The following is a 17,384-nucleotide window of genomic DNA, read 5'->3' as shown; positions in this document are numbered from 1 at the left end:
GATCTACATCATCCTACTTCTGCACACGAGTTCAATCGTCGCTTCCGGAGAGGGGAGTCTAGCATGGAAAACGCCCCCTCTAGTATCCCCAAGTCGGGAAGTGCCGCGATGCGGGGCCAGATGCCTTTGCATCCGCCACCACCACAACTCGATCGCAATGAAAAAGCTGCGATCAACTCAATGCCAGCCGTCGCGCCCAAAGACTCATCATATATGCAGCAGATCTCAAAACCCTCGTCGCTAGGTCCCAATCGATCCGGAGCGAATGAAAGTGCAAATGCGAAAGTTGCGATCCCCAGACAGCGCTCGACTGTCGCCCCGCGCTACAGTCGCCGTGTGCCGCGAGCATGTGAAACCTGCCGAGCACGAAAGACGAAATGCAGCGGTGATACTCCTATATGCAGGCAGTGTAAAGAGCTGAGGGTCACTTGTCGATATCCGGTGTCATGGAGGGAGAAGACAAAAGGGTACGTCGTGGGTCTGTCGTGTTGTGTGGGCTTACAACTAATTCGTATTTTTTCTGCCACGGACGCAGGCAGTTGGATATATTGTCGGTCAAGACTCAAGACTATGAGAATCTCTTGCGAGAGATTGGGAGCGTGGTGGATAGTCGAACTTCGGAGCGTATCAAGAGCACGCTGGACAAAGTAAGAGCCTGCGGCGATTTTCCTTGAGGAGTCTTCACTTGACCGCGCTTGCCTGTGCTGATTACCCGACTGTCAATTAGTATAATGGAGAGAGCAGCAATAGCCAGGAGAGTTCCTCGAATGATCCGCAGTCTTCGGTGACGCCCCAGGAGGAAGAAATGGAGCAGGATGAACCGCCATCGTCCCCTTCGTCGATTGGTTCGCTAGACGCGATCGATAGGGTGGAAGAAGATTTGAATCGGAGTGAGAGCTCGAGGGCTACAGGGTACATAGGCAAGAATTCGGAGCTCACCTGGATGCAGAGGGTACGGCGGGAGGCTGAGCAACGCGTTTGGAAACAGTCAGGAGCATCGGATACGAAGCCTGAGGGTGACTTTGCTCTGCATGCCGTGAACTATCACCTAGATGACATGGATATCACCTTCCCGGGCCCCGTACAAGTGTACTGGATGCCACCTCGCCATGTGGCGGACCAACTTTTCGAAGATTACTTGACCACAGTTCACCCGTTCTTCCCCATCATCAGTCGCACGCTGTTTAGCGCACAGTACAGGACCTTTTTCGAAAGCGCAGCGCGGCCAGGTGACAAATGGTTGGCCATTTTGAACATGATTTTCGCTATTGCATCCAAGCATGCGCATCTTACACAGGCACCTTGGCGCGGAGACGAACGTGATCATCTTGTGTATCTGACACGGGCTCGCATCCTTAGCATGAATGGGGATACGATTTTCAATCATCCTGATCTGCAGCAGGTACAGGTTGAAGGTCTTATTGCGTTCTATCTTCTTGCATCGGATCAGATCAACCGGTGAGTACCATAGCACCCAGTTCCAGCTTTCTTGTGGTGACTGAGCCTTTGCAGAGCGTGGAGAATTGCGTCTTTGGCTGTTCGATCTGGTATTGCTCTCGGGATCAATATGAAGAACACCAGCGAGACGACGCCCAGTATATCCAAAGAGGCACGTTATAAGGTCTGGTGGTGTCTGTATACGTTCGAGCATATACTTGGGGTCATGACGGGCAGGTCAACATGTATTCTAGATGGTGTTTGTACGACGCCTATGCCCCTGCCCTTCGATGAGGAGCAGCTACGGGAGCCGTTCGCGGCCAAGCTTTTGGCGGATCCAGATATGCGGCAAGCGTATATCGGATCAGCGATGGCAAGTTCGTATGTTCGTCAAATGCCCTTGAATCCACCAGGTGGCAGAGATGCTCAACTCACGGACAAGCCACGGGACGCTCAATGGTTAAAGAGTCAGCCTGCGAGCCGGGCCTTGTGCTATCTATTCTACACCGACCTGGCAGTGATCAGTCAGGAGATTGTCAACAGGGTCTACTCGCCAGATTGCGTCAACACACCGTGGGCCCATATTGAGAATCGTATTGGGGAGCTTCGAGCGAGAATCGACCGCTGGTATCACAATCTTCCCGAGGTGTTTGACTTTGCCCACAAGATGGCCGAGGAGGATCAAGAACTGCTCCGTTTGAAACTTTTCCTCGCGTTTCACTTCTACAGTGCTCGGATCACTCTTGGACGACCATGTCTGTGCCGTCGTGACGCAGGTCCGAGAGATCCGAGCAAAAAGCCGACTTTCAGTCACAGCATGGCTGAGGTATCGCTCGAGTCCGCGCTTCGGATGCTCGAATTGCTACCCGACGAGCCCAACGCCATTAAGCTCTATCAGATCTGTCCTTGGTGGTGCATATTGCACTACTTGATGCAGGCCGCGACTGTCCTTCTACTCGAGTTATCCTTCGGCAACATCCATATGCCTGAGGAGGAGCCGCATTTCTTGGCGGCCGCCAAAAAGGCCGTTCGCTGGCTCTATGCGATGTCCGAGTGCAGCGCCGCATCACGGCGTGCATGGCAGCTGTGCGATAGCAATCTCCGGCGGATCGCTTACGGCATGAATTACGACGTCAGCGACATGCCCGAGTCTGCCTACGAGACAAGACCAGCCCAGCCCCTGAGCATGCAGCCCCAGGGCTACAATCCACAGAACACCAATTTGACATCCACACCCATGTTTTATGATGCCACGGACGACCTCAGTCTTGTAAATCCCACTGCCGCCGGCGGGTCCCAGGGAACCTACCAATACTTCCAGAATCCGCATCCATCTACGGTTTCGCATTCTCAAATGATCCCCAGCCTTGATCTGCTGTCCTCGGCCAGCAGCAATCCTCCCAGGGGCGATGCCTTTTTCCCCTATGACCCGATCAGCGGGGAATTCATCCGGTCGTTCTTCCCCGCGGCCGCCGACGAGGAACCATGGACGCATTGACGAAACATGTAATGTATTGGCCCTCTACTATTCCCTTTTCTGCAACCTATTACAGTCCAATAGTTTGTCTCATGTTCTATTTCGAGTTAATGATCACTTGACCTAGCGAATATCCTCACACTGCCTATTCTGATACCAAAGGAATTCTTTTCTGTTTCTGCGCACTTTTTTCTTCGCTTTGGGGGTTCAGCTGCGGCGTTGACTTTGTGGTATGATTCAGCGAGTATGAGTTGGCACTTCAGGTGGTAGATGCGGCGAGGGACGGGCTGGGGTTTGAGTGATTTCACCTTTGGAGTCTAAGCTAGGCTCGTCTTTATGATGTTTTGCGATGTGTCATGAGCCGTGGGTGGTGTGGGCAGACTGATACCATGAGTCCATGATGAATGACTTCGGGCCTCGATCACGTGTATGGCGTATAGGGTGAAACTGAATAATATCAGATACATTTCTGGAGACGTAGCCAGTTCCAACTAGCAAAATTGACAGTAAACGAGTATTTGTCCTTGCATAGGCATATAGATATGTACATGAGAGAAATGGAATCTATGTAGACGCTGTAATCGAATGACAGACGTGATAAGAATGGTATGTACAGTAGATATTACTTGTTGGGAGTGGAAGCGCCCTCTCTTCCCATCTTCTTTCGCTCCTTCTTCTTCTCCCTGCGCATGCGGTACACGAGGCCCCTGAGTTCCCTGTTGATCTCCCTCCACGGCACCCGGAAAGCCTGGAACTGCCGGATACAGAATTCCACGACTTCAAGGGCAGGGTTCGAGTCTTGCTGTTCAAGCTGGACGGATTGTTGACGTCGGCGAGCCTCGTCAAACTCGGTGTACTCCTTCACGGCCTGCTGCGCGATGATGCGGATGGTGTTGGGGTTCGGCAGGACAGCCTTCTTCTGCGTCTGCGCGAAGTACCGCGGGTCGAAGTGTGGGTCGCCCTTGCGCGGGTCACGCTCGCGGTGCAGGTACAGGCGGGTGATGCCGCCTTCCTGAAGGCGGGAGAAGGTTGGGGAGCGGACGTCGAGACACCATTGTTCCCAGAGGCGTTTGCCGGCCGCGCTGCCGTGCGTGTCTACGACGGCGGAGAGGAGCGCGTGGAAGGCCGTGGCGGGGATGTAGGGATGGTTGGTGCGCGGGGTGGCTTTGTACTTGAGGTGGGTTCTTTGGGCGACCTCGCGCAGGGAGCCTGGGATGGTCAGGAAGACGCGGCGGATGCTGTGGATGAGTCTGTCTTGGAAGCTGGTTTTGGAGTGGTGGGATTCATTGAATTCGCCGTTGAGGAGACGGAGGAGAAGATCCTTTGCGCGGTCTAGGTCGCTTTGCCGCTCCGTGGAGGGTTGCTGCTTGACAGCGTGGTCCATCCGCACGATTGCTGCGGCCAGCGCCGTGACGTTGCTGTATCCCCATGACTTCAATCGGTAGTCGCGGACGTACTCCAGCATCATAGTTGCGGAATCCCACTGTCCCATAGCGATCCGGAAGTTCAACAGCGCCCGCATGGTGTTCAAGGAGAGGGGCTGAGAGAGGGACCGCACGACCGAATTACACAGTGCTTCGTTCTTAGTGGCGGTTGCGAATCGGATGATCGACGGCGCGAGGGCTTGGTTCCCGTATGCACTTGGAGGAATGGGAGGGCCGTCAATGTCGTCCGAAAAGAACAACCATTCTCCGAATGCAAACGCCCGCGATGTCGTGACCAAGTCCAGCAATTCAGCCACTGTAACGATCGACATCTGCGGCATCGACGATTCGAACGGTTTGAAGGACTCCAGGCTGTCAAGGTCAAATGAAGGTAGACCAGCAGTATCCGACTGGCCCACCCGCTCAGAAAACTCGCGGATGCGCTGCAACTTGCTCGCGTCCACCACTTCCTGAAGCCACGAGAAGGCGTCTAACGCATCTGTACACAAACGCCGCGACGCAAAGAACCTTATGTTGTACTCCATAAGGCCGGCAAATGCAGACGTATCGTCGTACAGCTGCCCCAATGTCAACGATTCCACGTCTTCTTCCATAGGAGAGGTATTGTTACTCCACGGTGGAATAACATGTGGAGTAACTTTGAGCAGTGCCTCGAAAGCTCGAGGGTCATTCTCGGCATTGAAGCCTCCAGACTCGATGGCACGGATGACAAACCAGTTGGTTGTTTTTGCCGTCGGTAACAACTTCGCATCAGTCGCGGGGGAGGCAATGGCGGGCTTGAGACTTGATACATGACGGAGAAGCGCACTTGGCGATAAACCGCGCCAGCCGAGACCCAGATAGACGAGATTGGGCAGGCTATCTAACAGCGCTGCGGCGACTTCGGCGCTGATCGTTCGCTCTCCTAGCCCGTTGAAGGGGGCAAGACCGGTGCGTCTCCGTGACGACCACTGAGGGTCATGGTCTTCGGGACGACGCCAGGACACCTCTGCGTCCACGTTGGTCTTCCAAACCGACCTGGAAGATTCGATGAGAGGCTTCCAGCTCCCAAAGCCCCAAGCTCGAGAGTCGGTCTTTGACCTCATTCGTTCTATAAGCCACACTCCTTCTTGGATATACCCATGTTCCACACAAGACCAAAGAATTAGTTCCAACCAAATCTCATGTCCAAGTTCCCGTATTCCTAAGTTGAAAGAGAGGTATGGCGACTCCTTGCCTGCAGCAGCAGCCTTTGCTGCGACTTCTGCTTCATGTGCCAACCAAGCCGCGTCGGTTAACACGCTCATGATGTGAGTTGACAAAAGGTGCATTCCCGGCGGCCGAAAGTTCACCCGATGGACACTTGGAGGATCGTATTTGTACACCCGGTCAGACACTGCGCCAGAATGGTGCAGACGAGCAAGGATACGAAAGACGTAGGACATTGCCAGCTTAGACTCGTTCGGGGACGCATCGGCGGCATCGAGCACAATCGACCCCAAGCTTTGCCAGACCTCTGCCATGAAGCGTTTAGCGTGCTCATCTGCAAATGGGCGCTCCGTCCACGAGTCGAAGCTGGTCAGTTCCGACGCAGCTGCCGACTTTGCAAGGTGAATGAGCTCGGGGGCCCTTTCGGCATGCTGTCCGGTAAGCTCATCAAGTGAGACACCAGCGCCAGAACCCCAGTCATGGCTGGATAGAGGTCTGCGGGGGATCGAATACTTGTCAAGTGTGTCCGCAGCGTCCAGTAGCCGAGTCAGAAGAACATTCACCGCAGGCCAATTGTTCAACCGAAAACCCAAGTACGCCAGTAGATCGATGTTGCCCTCAGTCCGAGCGTAGAAGAGCAGTTTGGCCAGCTCAACAGTCTGCGCGAGAGTCTCCCGGCCCATGGTCGTTGCGGCGTCGAACTCGGCATCCGTCTCGGCGGCTTCCTCGGGTACTTTACGCAGGGATGGCGGCAGGTAGCGTTCTAGTAGAGGAATCCAAGAATCGGGGTCCTCCAGTCTCGATTTCGGCCCCGAAACTGGGCATCTCTTCTTCTCAAATTGCACATAGTCTCGCAGCAGCTGGCGGTCGACCACAGCCGCAGACTTCGCGGAGAACGGGCGACTCCATTGTCGCCTTCCTGTGTAAGTTCCCCGGCTCAGGAGACTAGGCCGAGGCGAAGAGCTGAATGAGAAACTGTACGATGCTGACGGAGAATGGAACGAGGAGAATCCGCGGCCCAGACACGGCAGACGAGCTGGACCCAGGCACTTTTTCATGACACGGCGGAGGACGTTGCGGACGAAGCCTGCGGGAGGGAAATGCAAAACTCGATATGACCGTCCGAGAGACGTCTGCAGCGCATATCTAATCACTCAACCAATACCACATTTCCAAACAACACCGTAATAAGTCCTGTTGGTCACCCAGTGAGGATGTGGGAGCTGTAGATCTTTTGTAATTTTCAGAGGGATTTGCTTGTCGGCGACGAAAAAGTATCGCCGGTAGCTTTAGTAATCGATCATCAGCCAATCACGGCTCAGCTTTTTGTACTATCAGATGAAGCATCTGACTGTGTCAAATCCGAATCTACTTTTGTATTGGAGACATGGAAACGAGCTCTTTTTATTGGGATGTCTTATGATGATCGTAGTATCATTTCATAGACGTCAACGCCTGATAACTGCGGATATAATAACGAATGGATGATCCATCCCCCAAATCGACAATAGGACTAACAGTCTTGTATAACAAACAAATGACTTCAAGCGACACATATCCTTCAACTCTATTGGCTTCTTCTCTATAACTTTACATGCGCTTAAACTTCCTAGGTCGGAAGTCTCCGAATTCCTCCGCAGGCGGTTCTCGGTGATCGTCGTCCCACCCAGGACCATCACCGTGAGGTCCTCCATGCGGTGGCCTTCCACTCGGTGTGCAGCTCGCGCTCGGATGATGGCTGAACGTGGAAGAGCGCCAAGGAAAAGCTCCTGTGGGTTTGGGGCCTCTCGACGGGCATGGAGTCGTGGACGGAGTCACGGATGGTGTGCCTGATGGGATGCAAGAACTTGAAGACGGTGTCCCAGAAGGCTGAATGGCCGCTCTGTCAGTTGGAAGTCAGGCTGAAGGATTGTTCACATTTTGACTTACCGTATGGGAGGAAGGAACGGGAGTAGAAGGCCTTCCAGGTACCCGAGCTAGAGCTGGGTTGACACAGAGAGCCATGACGGCGCTGAGAACGATTGTGGAAGCTTTCATGGTGGCTCAGTAGCACAAGCTATACTTCTTGATCAATGTTTATTGACAGATAGGATGATTTGGGCACGATCCTTCTGTGCACAGCAAGGACTGCTTGGACATTTCGAATGGAACTCCGTTGGGTCTCCAGTGGTATATATTCGTTAGAACTGCCTCTGCTTCTTTATGTCCTCATTTAGCAATTGACACCCATGAAGTTCATCGCCATTCTCTTACCCGAAACAGTGATGACATTATCTCCAATCACTGGGGCGAAGACGGTCAAAGGCAGATCCAACAGCCGTGCAGCAGGTTTATTTAGAAACTCGCGGGATCAACCCGACTTAGTGAAGATACGAGCCGATCCTGAATGTAGTGTTATGTCTAAATAGGATGCCGATTGGTCTTTCATCCCAAATGACAAGGACTAACACGGACGCTGTACGCGACACCTCGGATGAGCACAGCCATCGGCCCCCAACGCTTCAATGAGACACGCCGATCACTCTCAAGGCAGATGTTATACGAGGAACATTACCGCACTCAATGAGAAGCGGGCGTACTGACTCGCTGCTGTTGGGTTGACGAATACCCAGCCAGGTGCAAGCCCTACCTGCCCCATGAGTAGAATGTTGGTTGCTTGCTGTGTAATCTATACGAAACTGGGAATAACAGATTCCCAACCCGGCCACGTCCTGCTTGTGGCAATGCCTGGCCACCTTGACGAATAACCCGATCATATTGTGTTCCTGTGAGAGAAGAATACGGCTCAATCTCGTAAGCTTGCGTGTCCCTTTCCTGTCAATAATTGCTGGAGACAAGCGAATCGACAACGGACAAAAATTTAACAGGATATTGAGCGAAAGGGAGGGACCTCCTGTCCATGGACGAGAATTTGACCATGTACTCGCAGGTTGGCTATCAAGGATGACCAACCCAAGCTTACTAGTAGTCGAAACCTGGTGGCAATCGCAAACAACCCTCAAAGCGAAGGACTCCTCGCGCTGGGGTAAAGGAGCCCTTGATGATCGGCCTGAATATGTCCATTGTCTAGGCACACACAGGAGTCACAAACTGATCAGGAAGAACAAGAACTTGAGACAACGCGTACGGAATGTGTATATACATCTTCGCCTAGGGATACGACAACAGAACGAAAATCTCAACAATTTAGGTAGAACGAGGTATCAATCGTCAATATCAAGAGCATCCGGACAATTCAAATATAAGAACATGTCAACCCCCCAAGAACCCATACCTGCCCAACAACGCCATAAACGGAAATTGGATGACTCTGAGAATTTTTTCGGCGATGATCATCCACGCATTCAAGTGAGCCGAAAAGAAGTAATGGCGCTGCCAATAAAACAAGACATAGGATAGATTTCCGCATGAACAATCGTCAATCATGACCATAGCAGATCGTCAGCGGTTTTCGCGATTCAGATTTTCTCAAATCTGACTGGTGACATCCTCTGCCGCAGGCAAGTCACCTCCAAGCTCCTGCTCCACCTCATCGACGACGAAGCTTTCATAGTCTTCTAGACCCTTCTGAATATGCACCTTGAATCGAATCACGTCGTTCAACATGCTTTCCACATTGGTATGAAGTTCCTCTCGTAACGCATTAGCCCGAAGTGTGAGCTGTTCGTACTCGATGTTGGTGTTCATTTCCCGCTGTTCCATCAACTGCACACTTTCGCTCAAAGTTGCTCGCATCTTGGCCAATTCCTTTTCCATCTTCTCAATTTGAGCGTCTGATGCAAGCTTCTGCGTGGTAGTGATCTCCTTCAATCGCTCAAACTCCTCCTCCGCAGCCCGCCGCTTATGCTCCAGAGCTTCGACCTCGCTCCGCTTCTCATCCATGGCTTCCTTGATGTTGTCTAGCAAATTGCGACGCTCCAAGTCATCATCAATCGCACGTTTCCGGCGCTCATTGATCTCCTTCCGAAGAGCCTGCAAACTACTGCGCACCATACCCCGAAGATCCAAGTTGAGTAGATGCGCCGGGTGATAGCCGGTAAAAGGCTCAGCTAGCAGTCGATCTGCCTCGGAAGAAATCCTGTTCGGCAGACCGCCAATCTGCGACGCGGAGAAGCTATTATCATTGATGTTCAGACTCAGTTCGTAATCCTGACCCTTCGCATTGACGGCAGTGGAAGGAATCAGACTAGTCTGATAGCCGAGTGTGTTGTAGACTTTAACGATTTCCTCCAGATCCTCAAGTTTCCTACTAGCCTCGGATTCCTTTTCCATGACCCTTGCATGCGTCTCTTCTAGCCGGGCAGTAGTATCTTCGAGACTTTTCTGCAATCGATCCCGCTCAGTATTCATGCGATCGATATCCTGAATAGTAATCCCTTGTTGATCGACGCTGGACTGGAGGCTGGATCGCTCCTCTTCGGCTGCCTGAAGCTCCGCCTCAACCTTCTGGATCTCCTCCTCCAAGAACTTGATGCGATTTTCGTACTTCTCGATCTTGCCCTGAACATTTTGGTTGTAGTCCTCAAACTTCCGCTTATCGTCTTCCAAAATTCTGAAATGCTTATCCAATTTGGCCATGTCGGGCGCATTCTTCTCCAACTCTTCAATCTGATCGCGTAGTGCCCGGTTCTCCGCTTCCAAAACTTGCATTTCCTGCACGTACTTCTCGTTCCCCCTCTCAAACTCCTGAGCCATTGATTCGATATGGGGCACAAGTCGTTTCTCAGCGGTCTCATCATCCTCGTCTTCACCTCCCTGCAGCCAGTCGTGGTACGCCCCGGTCAAAAAGCGGAAAATGATGCGGTCCCCGGACACGTCCACACCCATCTCCGCACAGGCCTCATCGTACTCCCCAAGCACGAACCGATCCATCATCTGCGCTAATTGCATCAACCAATGCAGCATACCCAGGAAAGTAGGCCAATTCTGGCCTCCTACTGCAGCGATTTGCGATTTGGTGATACCCTTCTCGAATGGGTAGCGCAGTTGCTTCAAAATCGGCGGAACTTCTGCATCCATGCTCTTCTGAAAGCGATACCCTGGGTCGATTCGATGATACAGAAACTGAAAGATGTAGTTGAAGTCCTTCTGGGTTGGCGATCGAAGTGTGTTCTGACCCAGCGAATGTTTCATCTCCAGCTCAAAATTATTGTGTGTCAGGTATTCGAGGAGCTCCTGCCCAATTCTAGCCTGGAATGATCTATCCCTGAGAGGTCGTGGATCCCGAGGAACACCGGCGGCATTGGGCACTTGGGTGAAGAAGGACTGGTGTCCCATTGGCCCTCCCATGGATGGTCGCGAAAAGACGCTGCTTCTCCTTTGTAGACTCTGCGATGCAGAGCTGGCGGATAGTGAGCCCGGCGCATAGCTTGGGCGACCAACACTGGCACCGTGAAAGATGTTGCTGGATACGGATCGCCTGACCGACGAAAGTCCAGCATCGGCACCAAACGCCCCGCCGGATGAAGAGCGCTGGAAATTCGGTTGTTGAGGGCGACTTGCAGAGTTTAGTAGTGACATCGAGCGCGTGTGTTGTGAGGTAAAGGGAGGATTCTGATACCCAATGGAGCTGGTGCGCTTTAGGGCCGATGAGGGTTGCGGTAGGGCCGAATAGTTTTGTACGCTCCCCAAAGTCTGTATCAAGAAATATGTTAGTTAGTCGTAGTCCGTCGGAGCGCATTGAATCATACGATGTATCAAGGACATCGAGGAACAGGCATGGCTGCGCATACTTCTCGGGGGCGCCTGATACTGAACAATCCCGTATCCTGCGACATTATAAAGGAAGCCGCGACTGCGGCAATGAACTCCTGATTAAAGCGAACGTTCCGATGAGAAATGTCCCCAAACGGCTGAGGGTCCAAGGATACGAAAAAGCCAAGAAAAATAAGTTGTGGATGCAGCGAAATATCACACAGTCGACTTCCCCTCACATAAAATGATAAGGACGGGAATTTGAAGCGTTGCCTACGAAGTCCAAACAGCGACCGAAAGATGTAAACAAGCACATGCCACTTATGTCGCTCAATACAGCAGGCGGTGAACTAGTTCGGAACAACAGTTCTTCCCGCATCGACAATCACGAGATCTGGGGAACCTTCCGCCGGTGGTTGTATCATTGGGCGTAATTACCGTAAGCAGCGCAAGTTCCGAGGTCCAGCTGAACAGTGGAGGCCTCGTCCTGTGCCGATGAGCATCTATCGCCGTGATCATTTCCCACATCCGTCTTCTCTTCTCCAATTCTTCAACTGACTTCTCTTCCCGACCTCTCTACTGTTTGGAATAATTTAAACACGGCTGTCTTGATTGAAGCCGGTTTTAGAATATCATCATGGCTCCTCGCGAGGAGCTTGTCTCCTCTGCTGTATGTACCAGGCCCGAGTGATGATTGCTGCTATCGGAGTCGGAGCTGACCGTTGTTCTTGAATAGGTTTCCTGTGCGTGCGCTAGACTTTGAAGTCATTCCGAATGTGTACGTGAAGCCTAACACTTAAACAGTTCTACAGGATCCTTCTGTGGCTTCGTCGCCCATTGAGAAGAGAGTCGCATTCCTTCAATCAAAAAACCTTACACAGGAAGAGATCGATCTCGCTTTATCCCGCGCCGGTGAAGATCCATCCGTTGCTGCTTCTGCTGTCGCCTCAACGCAAGGCTATCAACCTCCTACTCAAAACGCTGTCTACCGTCCTCCCCCTCCACCACCAGGGTATGGCTACCCGCCTTACGGCCAATGGCAGGCCCCTCCAGAGTAAGTGCATTGCCATCAGCCCATGGTATTCGAACATAGAGCTTGAAATCTAATCTGTGAATTGGTAGACCTCCGAAAAGGGACTGGCGGGATTGGTTTATCATGGCTACAGTAGTCGGAGGTGTGGGATATGGGTTATACACCGTCACAAAGGTTAGTACATCTGGGCCGCAGTCCGCTCGACTTCTCTTGCGATGGTAGTAACAAATGCTTCTCAAGCGGTACATTGCGCCGTTAATCGCCCCTCCTACACCACCCCAATTGGAACAAGACAAGCAGAACATTGATGAGCAGTTTTCTCGCGCTTTTGCTTTAATTGAGCAACTTTCCACAGATACTGCGGCATTGAAGTCAGCTGAAGAAGCGCGCACAGAGCGATTGGACACAGCTCTTCGGGAAGTTGAAACCCTGGTGGCCGATCTGAAGACCGCTTCTCGCCGACGGGATGACGAAACCCGCCGCATCAGCGACGAGGTCAAATCATTGAAGGACGCCATCCCCAAGGCTCTTGAGGGCGCTCGGGAAGGCAACGAAACCCGGTTGAAGGAACTTGGCACTGAATTGAAGAGCCTGAAGACTTTGCTTGGTAACAGACTCAGTGGCAGCGGCGCATCCAGCGCCCCTGTTGCCGGAAGAACTATCAGCGCATCAACTCTGCCCAGCGTCGCTCGGCCCGCGGAGGAGGCGTCGCCGGCTGCCACACCCGCTACTACCAACGGCGTTACAGCGACTCCTACTACACAAGAATCGCAGCCCTCCCCAGCACAGCCAGGCGCCGGCTCGACCACCGGTGCCGCCGCTAGTAGCCCTCTTGCGCAATTTGGCCGAGGCGCCTCCATTCCTGCCTGGCAGATGGCCGCTGCCAACCGGTCGAAGACCGCTAATCAGTCAACGACGACGCCTGCCGGAGAAAGCTCTTCTGACAATACGGAACAACAGAGTGCTCCGGCCAGTTGATCCATTTTATACCGGGATTGTGTATGCGCTGACACTATGAATACCCTTTCATTATTCTTTATATGGTAATAAGAGACACTGCCCTCTATTTCCTGAACGTATTTACAATAAGAGTACTGGATTCTCAGGTAGTACCATGTGCTTATTATCAATGGGGAAACGAAGGGTAACAAGATATTTGCATGTCTTCTTGCTTATATCTCGAAAAATTCCAAGAAACAACCTTTAAGTGTGGAATGGATAGAAGACTCCTAAAAAGAAGATAAGAAGTATTGACGATAATTATGGCTCTGACCTCATGCTCGTGAAATCATGTACTCTTGCCCCAGAAAAGCTTGGCATGTGATCCGCAGCTTCTGGCCGCTTCTCTTCCGACTGTCGCCCGAACTTCATACAGAATGGTTGTCGCTTTCCTTGACAACCCAACTTTGAAAAGGGATACGATCACCACCTGAGAAAATCCACACAATGTCTACCCGCGATCATCGCCATAGGGAAAGATCCCACCGCGATCAGGATTCGCGCTCGCGCTCGCGCTCCCCAGACCGAAGTGACAGACACAAAAGACATCATCACCATCGGCACCGTCATAGTCATCACCGTCACCGAGACTACAGTCATGATCGCGATCGGCATTCGCAATCAGCCTCTTCGGTGCCTGTAGTACTTCCCCTTCGAGCCCGAGAGCTTTCGAAAAGGGATCTGACCCATTACGCACCCATGTTCGCGATGTACCTCGATATCCAGAAGGGACTGATAATGGAAGATTTGAGCGAAGAGGAGATCAAGGGTAGATGGAAGAGCTTTATTCGAAAATGGTAAGGACCCCGTTACCTCGAGCGACTACAGATTCTCTGCAATGTTCCGCAAGTGCAATTGTTCGCTTGCGTGGGTCAGCACGCGATGGACTACATCTTGATAGCCGGAAATCAGAATTAGTGATTGACATTATAGGAACCGTGGAGAGCTCCCCGAAGGGTGGTATGACCCTAGCACACTCGAGAAAGCCCGTCGTAATGCACCAGAACAATCCCCAGTATCCGGCCCTGGACGACGTCGTGATTCACCAGATTATGAACAAGATGGCCGAGGGAAAGATGCCGACACTGGCGCTGCGTCAGAGGCGACATCCTGGCAGAACGAACGGGAATTCGATTCCGAGGACGAGGAAGAGTACGGCCCCATACTTCCTCACCATGAGGTGACAACCAGGGGTCGAGGTGGCCCGTTTGCTGGACCAGCAATCCCGACAATAAAGGACTTAGAGTTACGAAAAGGTGTGTACATCCCGTTACCATTACCTTTCATGAGGCTAACACTCTGTGTTTGGCAGAGTCCGCCGTAGATGATGCCATCGCGGCTCGCCAGGACGCAAGAAAACAGCACCGTGCAGAGACACGTCTCCACAAGTCTGAGATGCGGCAAATAGAGGATGAGATTGCACCGCGCGCGGAACCTGGAACGCATGAAAGGCGCATGGAGAAGCGTCGAGAGGCGGCCCTTGCAAACCGTGCCTTCGCTGAATCACGGCGAGGTGGCTCACCCATAGAGGCAGCACCAGATGACGAACTTATGGGCTCCGGCGAGAACGATCTAGATGCCATAAAGAAGGCACAGGCTAGAGAGCAACGAAAAAAGAACGAGCGTGAAATCAGAAGGGAAGAGATACTGCGAGCTCGAGCAGCGGAGCGCGAAGAGCGACTTCAACAATATCGGAAGAAGGAAGAGGAGACCATTGGATGGCTCAAAACATTGGCTAAACAACGGTTTGGCTGAGCTCTTGCACTGGATGCTTTGATGACGGTTGAGATTGGTGGAGCATGTTCCTCACACACGGAGTCCTGCCATGCGTTTCCATCTTAAGCTTCGAGCGTGCCATGTTCACCTTCGCCCAGCTTATAAGCCGCGGCTTATGTACGTACTATTTCTTGGGAGAAGGCATAGCCGCCGATTAGTCTACATTTGAACGAACCACGAGCTAAACAGCGACGATCCTTAGTATGCCGTATATGACCAGGCCACATCTTCGGTCCCTCGTCATTTGAACGCTCATAGAAATGTTCCATCGATGCCTTACTCTTTGATGGTGAGGACTCCTTTCACGAATAGGCCTTTCCCCTCTAGGAGCGTCACTCGTCATCCTAAAGGGGAAGGCGTCTCTGGCGGAGCTACTTCGCGTGTCCTTCATCGTCCTCGTCATCGTCCTCACCAATCTATATCAGCTCTCATTCGCTTTCCCAGGTCAGGGTTGCTGAAGTACAACCGCTGTCCTACGTTTGTCACATTCAACCTCTCCGCCTGCTCGCCCAGCCCTTCAGTATGGCCTCCTCGATTTATCGCCTCGGAAATCTCAGCCCTCAGGCAGTTGCGGGGACCCTTTGCTCACTACCGTTGGCTGCGGGCATGTTCTACATCCTGTCTGCGAAGACTGGGATCTTCGCCTCCCGTCCTAGAGACTATATGAACGAGACAAGGTGTAGGCTTCTCTATGTATTCACGGAATTCCTCATGGGAGTGATCATCTTGACCTATGTAAGGCAGTCTCTCGGTTCAATCGGAGCTCATCAAGTCTCATTACGGAATACTGACCGTCAGGCCTGGGAATTATCTTGTGTCTCCCTCGTACCTTTCCTGCGAACAGTAATAAACTGGGTCGAAGGCACAGTAAGGACCTTTGTGAACATATTCCTAGAGATACACTACCGGACTAACGCAGATTTCTTATCCTAGGTATATCTGTTAGGCTCAGTGATCTTCTGGTATATCTTACTGTTGGTTTTTTTGAAGCCAATAGGAGTCCTACGCATCTCCCTCGGAGGTTGTTCTCTTCTATACTTGGTCCCGGAGCTGTTTCTGCTTACATCGTCTGTTTATCCCACGCAAGTAGGGAAAATCATGACCATATTTCTTATATCCATTCGTGCGACTCGTTTTGCCAGCCTTGTGCTGCTTCTCTGCGTCGTCGTTGGATCTTGGACGGTACCCTGCCATTGCGAGTTTGATCCAGAAGCGACTGCTTCACTGATCCCCGATGGCCACGTGTATCGTGACGCCGTACATAACAGACAAGGGGAGAGTATCAATTACGGTGCAACTACACAAGAAAGCGATACCTCACAGAATTATCTTCGGTCACGTCAGCCTAGAAGGAGACCACCAATGAGAGCAGTTTCGAGCAGACGATTGCAACCACATTCGGCTCTACAAGGTATTGAAGAGGAGGTCCAAACAGAAGGCACGGACGATATTGTTGGGAATGATCAAGGACAAAGCCTTGGAGATGAAATACCTGCTTTGCGCATTGCCAAGCTGCGTCACAAGGTTACCAATCCCAAAGCCCAGCAGGAGGACCAAGGTGAAATGCAACATATTCAGTTCGTCGATCATTCTTCAGATATCAGTTTGCATGGCAAGAAACCATTCCGAAGGGGTGAGTGGAAGCCTGACGCACCCGAATTCATTCCTATTGCGCAGCAACGCATCGTCATGCAGCAGCTCGACGGAAACAGGGACCAGCAGGTCGAGCGTCAGCAAGACTTGGACCTCAAGGAAACGCAACATCAAGGCTTCGATGAAGAACGAGATTTAGCGCAGACTGTCAACTCACAGATGGCGAAGAGCGCTGTTCCAAGCTTCCCCATTGCCGATGAGAACGAGAGTCCCAGGCCTGCCGCATCAACGAAGCATCGGAACCATGCAGCTGAGGGTGGCAGTAGTCAATCCACGACTGGATCACAACAAGCAAGCGACAGGGTCATTATCGCATACCCGAAGAAAGCACGAAAGAGAGGGAAAAGGTCGAGGAAGGAGGCCATGAGTCGTAGAAAGGGAACGAAAAGTGAGCCTGCAGGCATCGGCTTGACCACTGATATCGATCAGTCCTGATACCAGAGTCTATGCTATTAATACCTGATCCATGTGCTTCTGGTCGAGTGGGGACAGAGCGACAGACTTTACAAAAGACGGAAGCAAGAAAAGATACGGCTAACTTCTGACCGAGATATATAGATTACAAATAACTTTAATCAAGGACGCCGCTTTAGAATTCGTTCCTTCTAAAAATCTCCGTGATCGTGTCCAGACGGATCTATGATGAGATATGACCCGACTTAGATGAAGACGATCTTCGTAT

General features: G+C 51.9%; 7 protein-coding genes across 7 annotated transcripts; 4 read left to right on the top strand and 3 right to left on the bottom strand.

Moving 5' to 3' along the window:
- Positions 1-63: 63 nt before the first annotated feature.
- Positions 64-2,935, top strand: NFIA_067130 (Zn(II)2Cys6 transcription factor; the record flags this gene model as incomplete). The annotated part of the gene is made up of 4 exons (XM_001263442.1): positions 64-467; positions 536-647; positions 728-1,458; positions 1,513-2,935. The coding sequence occupies 4 exons, from the start codon at positions 64-66 to the stop codon at positions 2,933-2,935; spliced, it is 2,670 nt and encodes an 889-aa protein (XP_001263443.1).
- Positions 2,936-3,536: 601 nt separating this feature from the next.
- NFIA_067120 (uncharacterized protein) lies at positions 3,537-6,605 on the bottom strand (the record flags this gene model as incomplete). The annotated part of the gene is made up of 1 exon (XM_001263441.1): positions 3,537-6,605. The coding sequence occupies one exon, from the start codon at positions 6,603-6,605 to the stop codon at positions 3,537-3,539; it is 3,069 nt and encodes a 1,022-aa protein (XP_001263442.1).
- Positions 6,606-7,222: 617 nt separating this feature from the next.
- On the bottom strand, positions 7,223-7,584 carry NFIA_067110 (uncharacterized protein; the record flags this gene model as incomplete). The annotated part of the gene is made up of 2 exons (XM_001263440.1): positions 7,223-7,429; positions 7,477-7,584. 2 exons carry the CDS (start codon positions 7,582-7,584, stop codon positions 7,223-7,225), a joined length of 315 nt encoding a protein of 104 aa, XP_001263441.1.
- A 1,431-nt stretch (positions 7,585-9,015) lies between these two features.
- NFIA_067100 (kinetochore-associated Ndc80 complex subunit NDC80) lies at positions 9,016-11,067 on the bottom strand (the record flags this gene model as incomplete). The annotated part of the gene is made up of 1 exon (XM_001263439.1): positions 9,016-11,067. The coding sequence occupies one exon, from the start codon at positions 11,065-11,067 to the stop codon at positions 9,016-9,018; it is 2,052 nt and encodes a 683-aa protein (XP_001263440.1).
- An 811-nt stretch (positions 11,068-11,878) lies between these two features.
- On the top strand, positions 11,879-13,252 carry pex14 (putative peroxisomal membrane anchor protein (Pex14); the record flags this gene model as incomplete). The annotated part of the gene is made up of 5 exons (XM_001263438.1): positions 11,879-11,911; positions 11,978-11,984; positions 12,046-12,295; positions 12,364-12,448; positions 12,515-13,252. 5 exons carry the CDS (start codon positions 11,879-11,881, stop codon positions 13,250-13,252), a joined length of 1,113 nt encoding a protein of 370 aa, XP_001263439.1.
- A 720-nt stretch (positions 13,253-13,972) lies between these two features.
- NFIA_067080 (uncharacterized protein) lies at positions 13,973-15,028 on the top strand (the record flags this gene model as incomplete). Its single annotated transcript, XM_001263437.1, has 3 exons — positions 13,973-14,070; positions 14,207-14,529; positions 14,586-15,028. The coding sequence occupies 3 exons, from the start codon at positions 13,973-13,975 to the stop codon at positions 15,026-15,028; spliced, it is 864 nt and encodes a 287-aa protein (XP_001263438.1).
- Positions 15,029-15,571: 543 nt separating this feature from the next.
- NFIA_067070 (uncharacterized protein) lies at positions 15,572-17,137 on the top strand (the record flags this gene model as incomplete). The annotated part of the gene is made up of 2 exons (XM_001263436.1): positions 15,572-15,726; positions 16,192-17,137. 2 exons carry the CDS (start codon positions 15,572-15,574, stop codon positions 17,135-17,137), a joined length of 1,101 nt encoding a protein of 366 aa, XP_001263437.1.
- Positions 17,138-17,384: the final 247 nt, after the last annotated feature.

The sequence above is a fragment of the Aspergillus fischeri genome, genomic scaffold, assembly GCF_000149645.3.
Source record: "Aspergillus fischeri NRRL 181 1099437636252 genomic scaffold, whole genome shotgun sequence".
Lineage (NCBI taxonomy): Eukaryota > Fungi > Ascomycota > Eurotiomycetes > Eurotiales > Aspergillaceae > Aspergillus > Aspergillus fischeri.
This window is presented reverse-complemented; position numbering and strand designations above follow the sequence as displayed.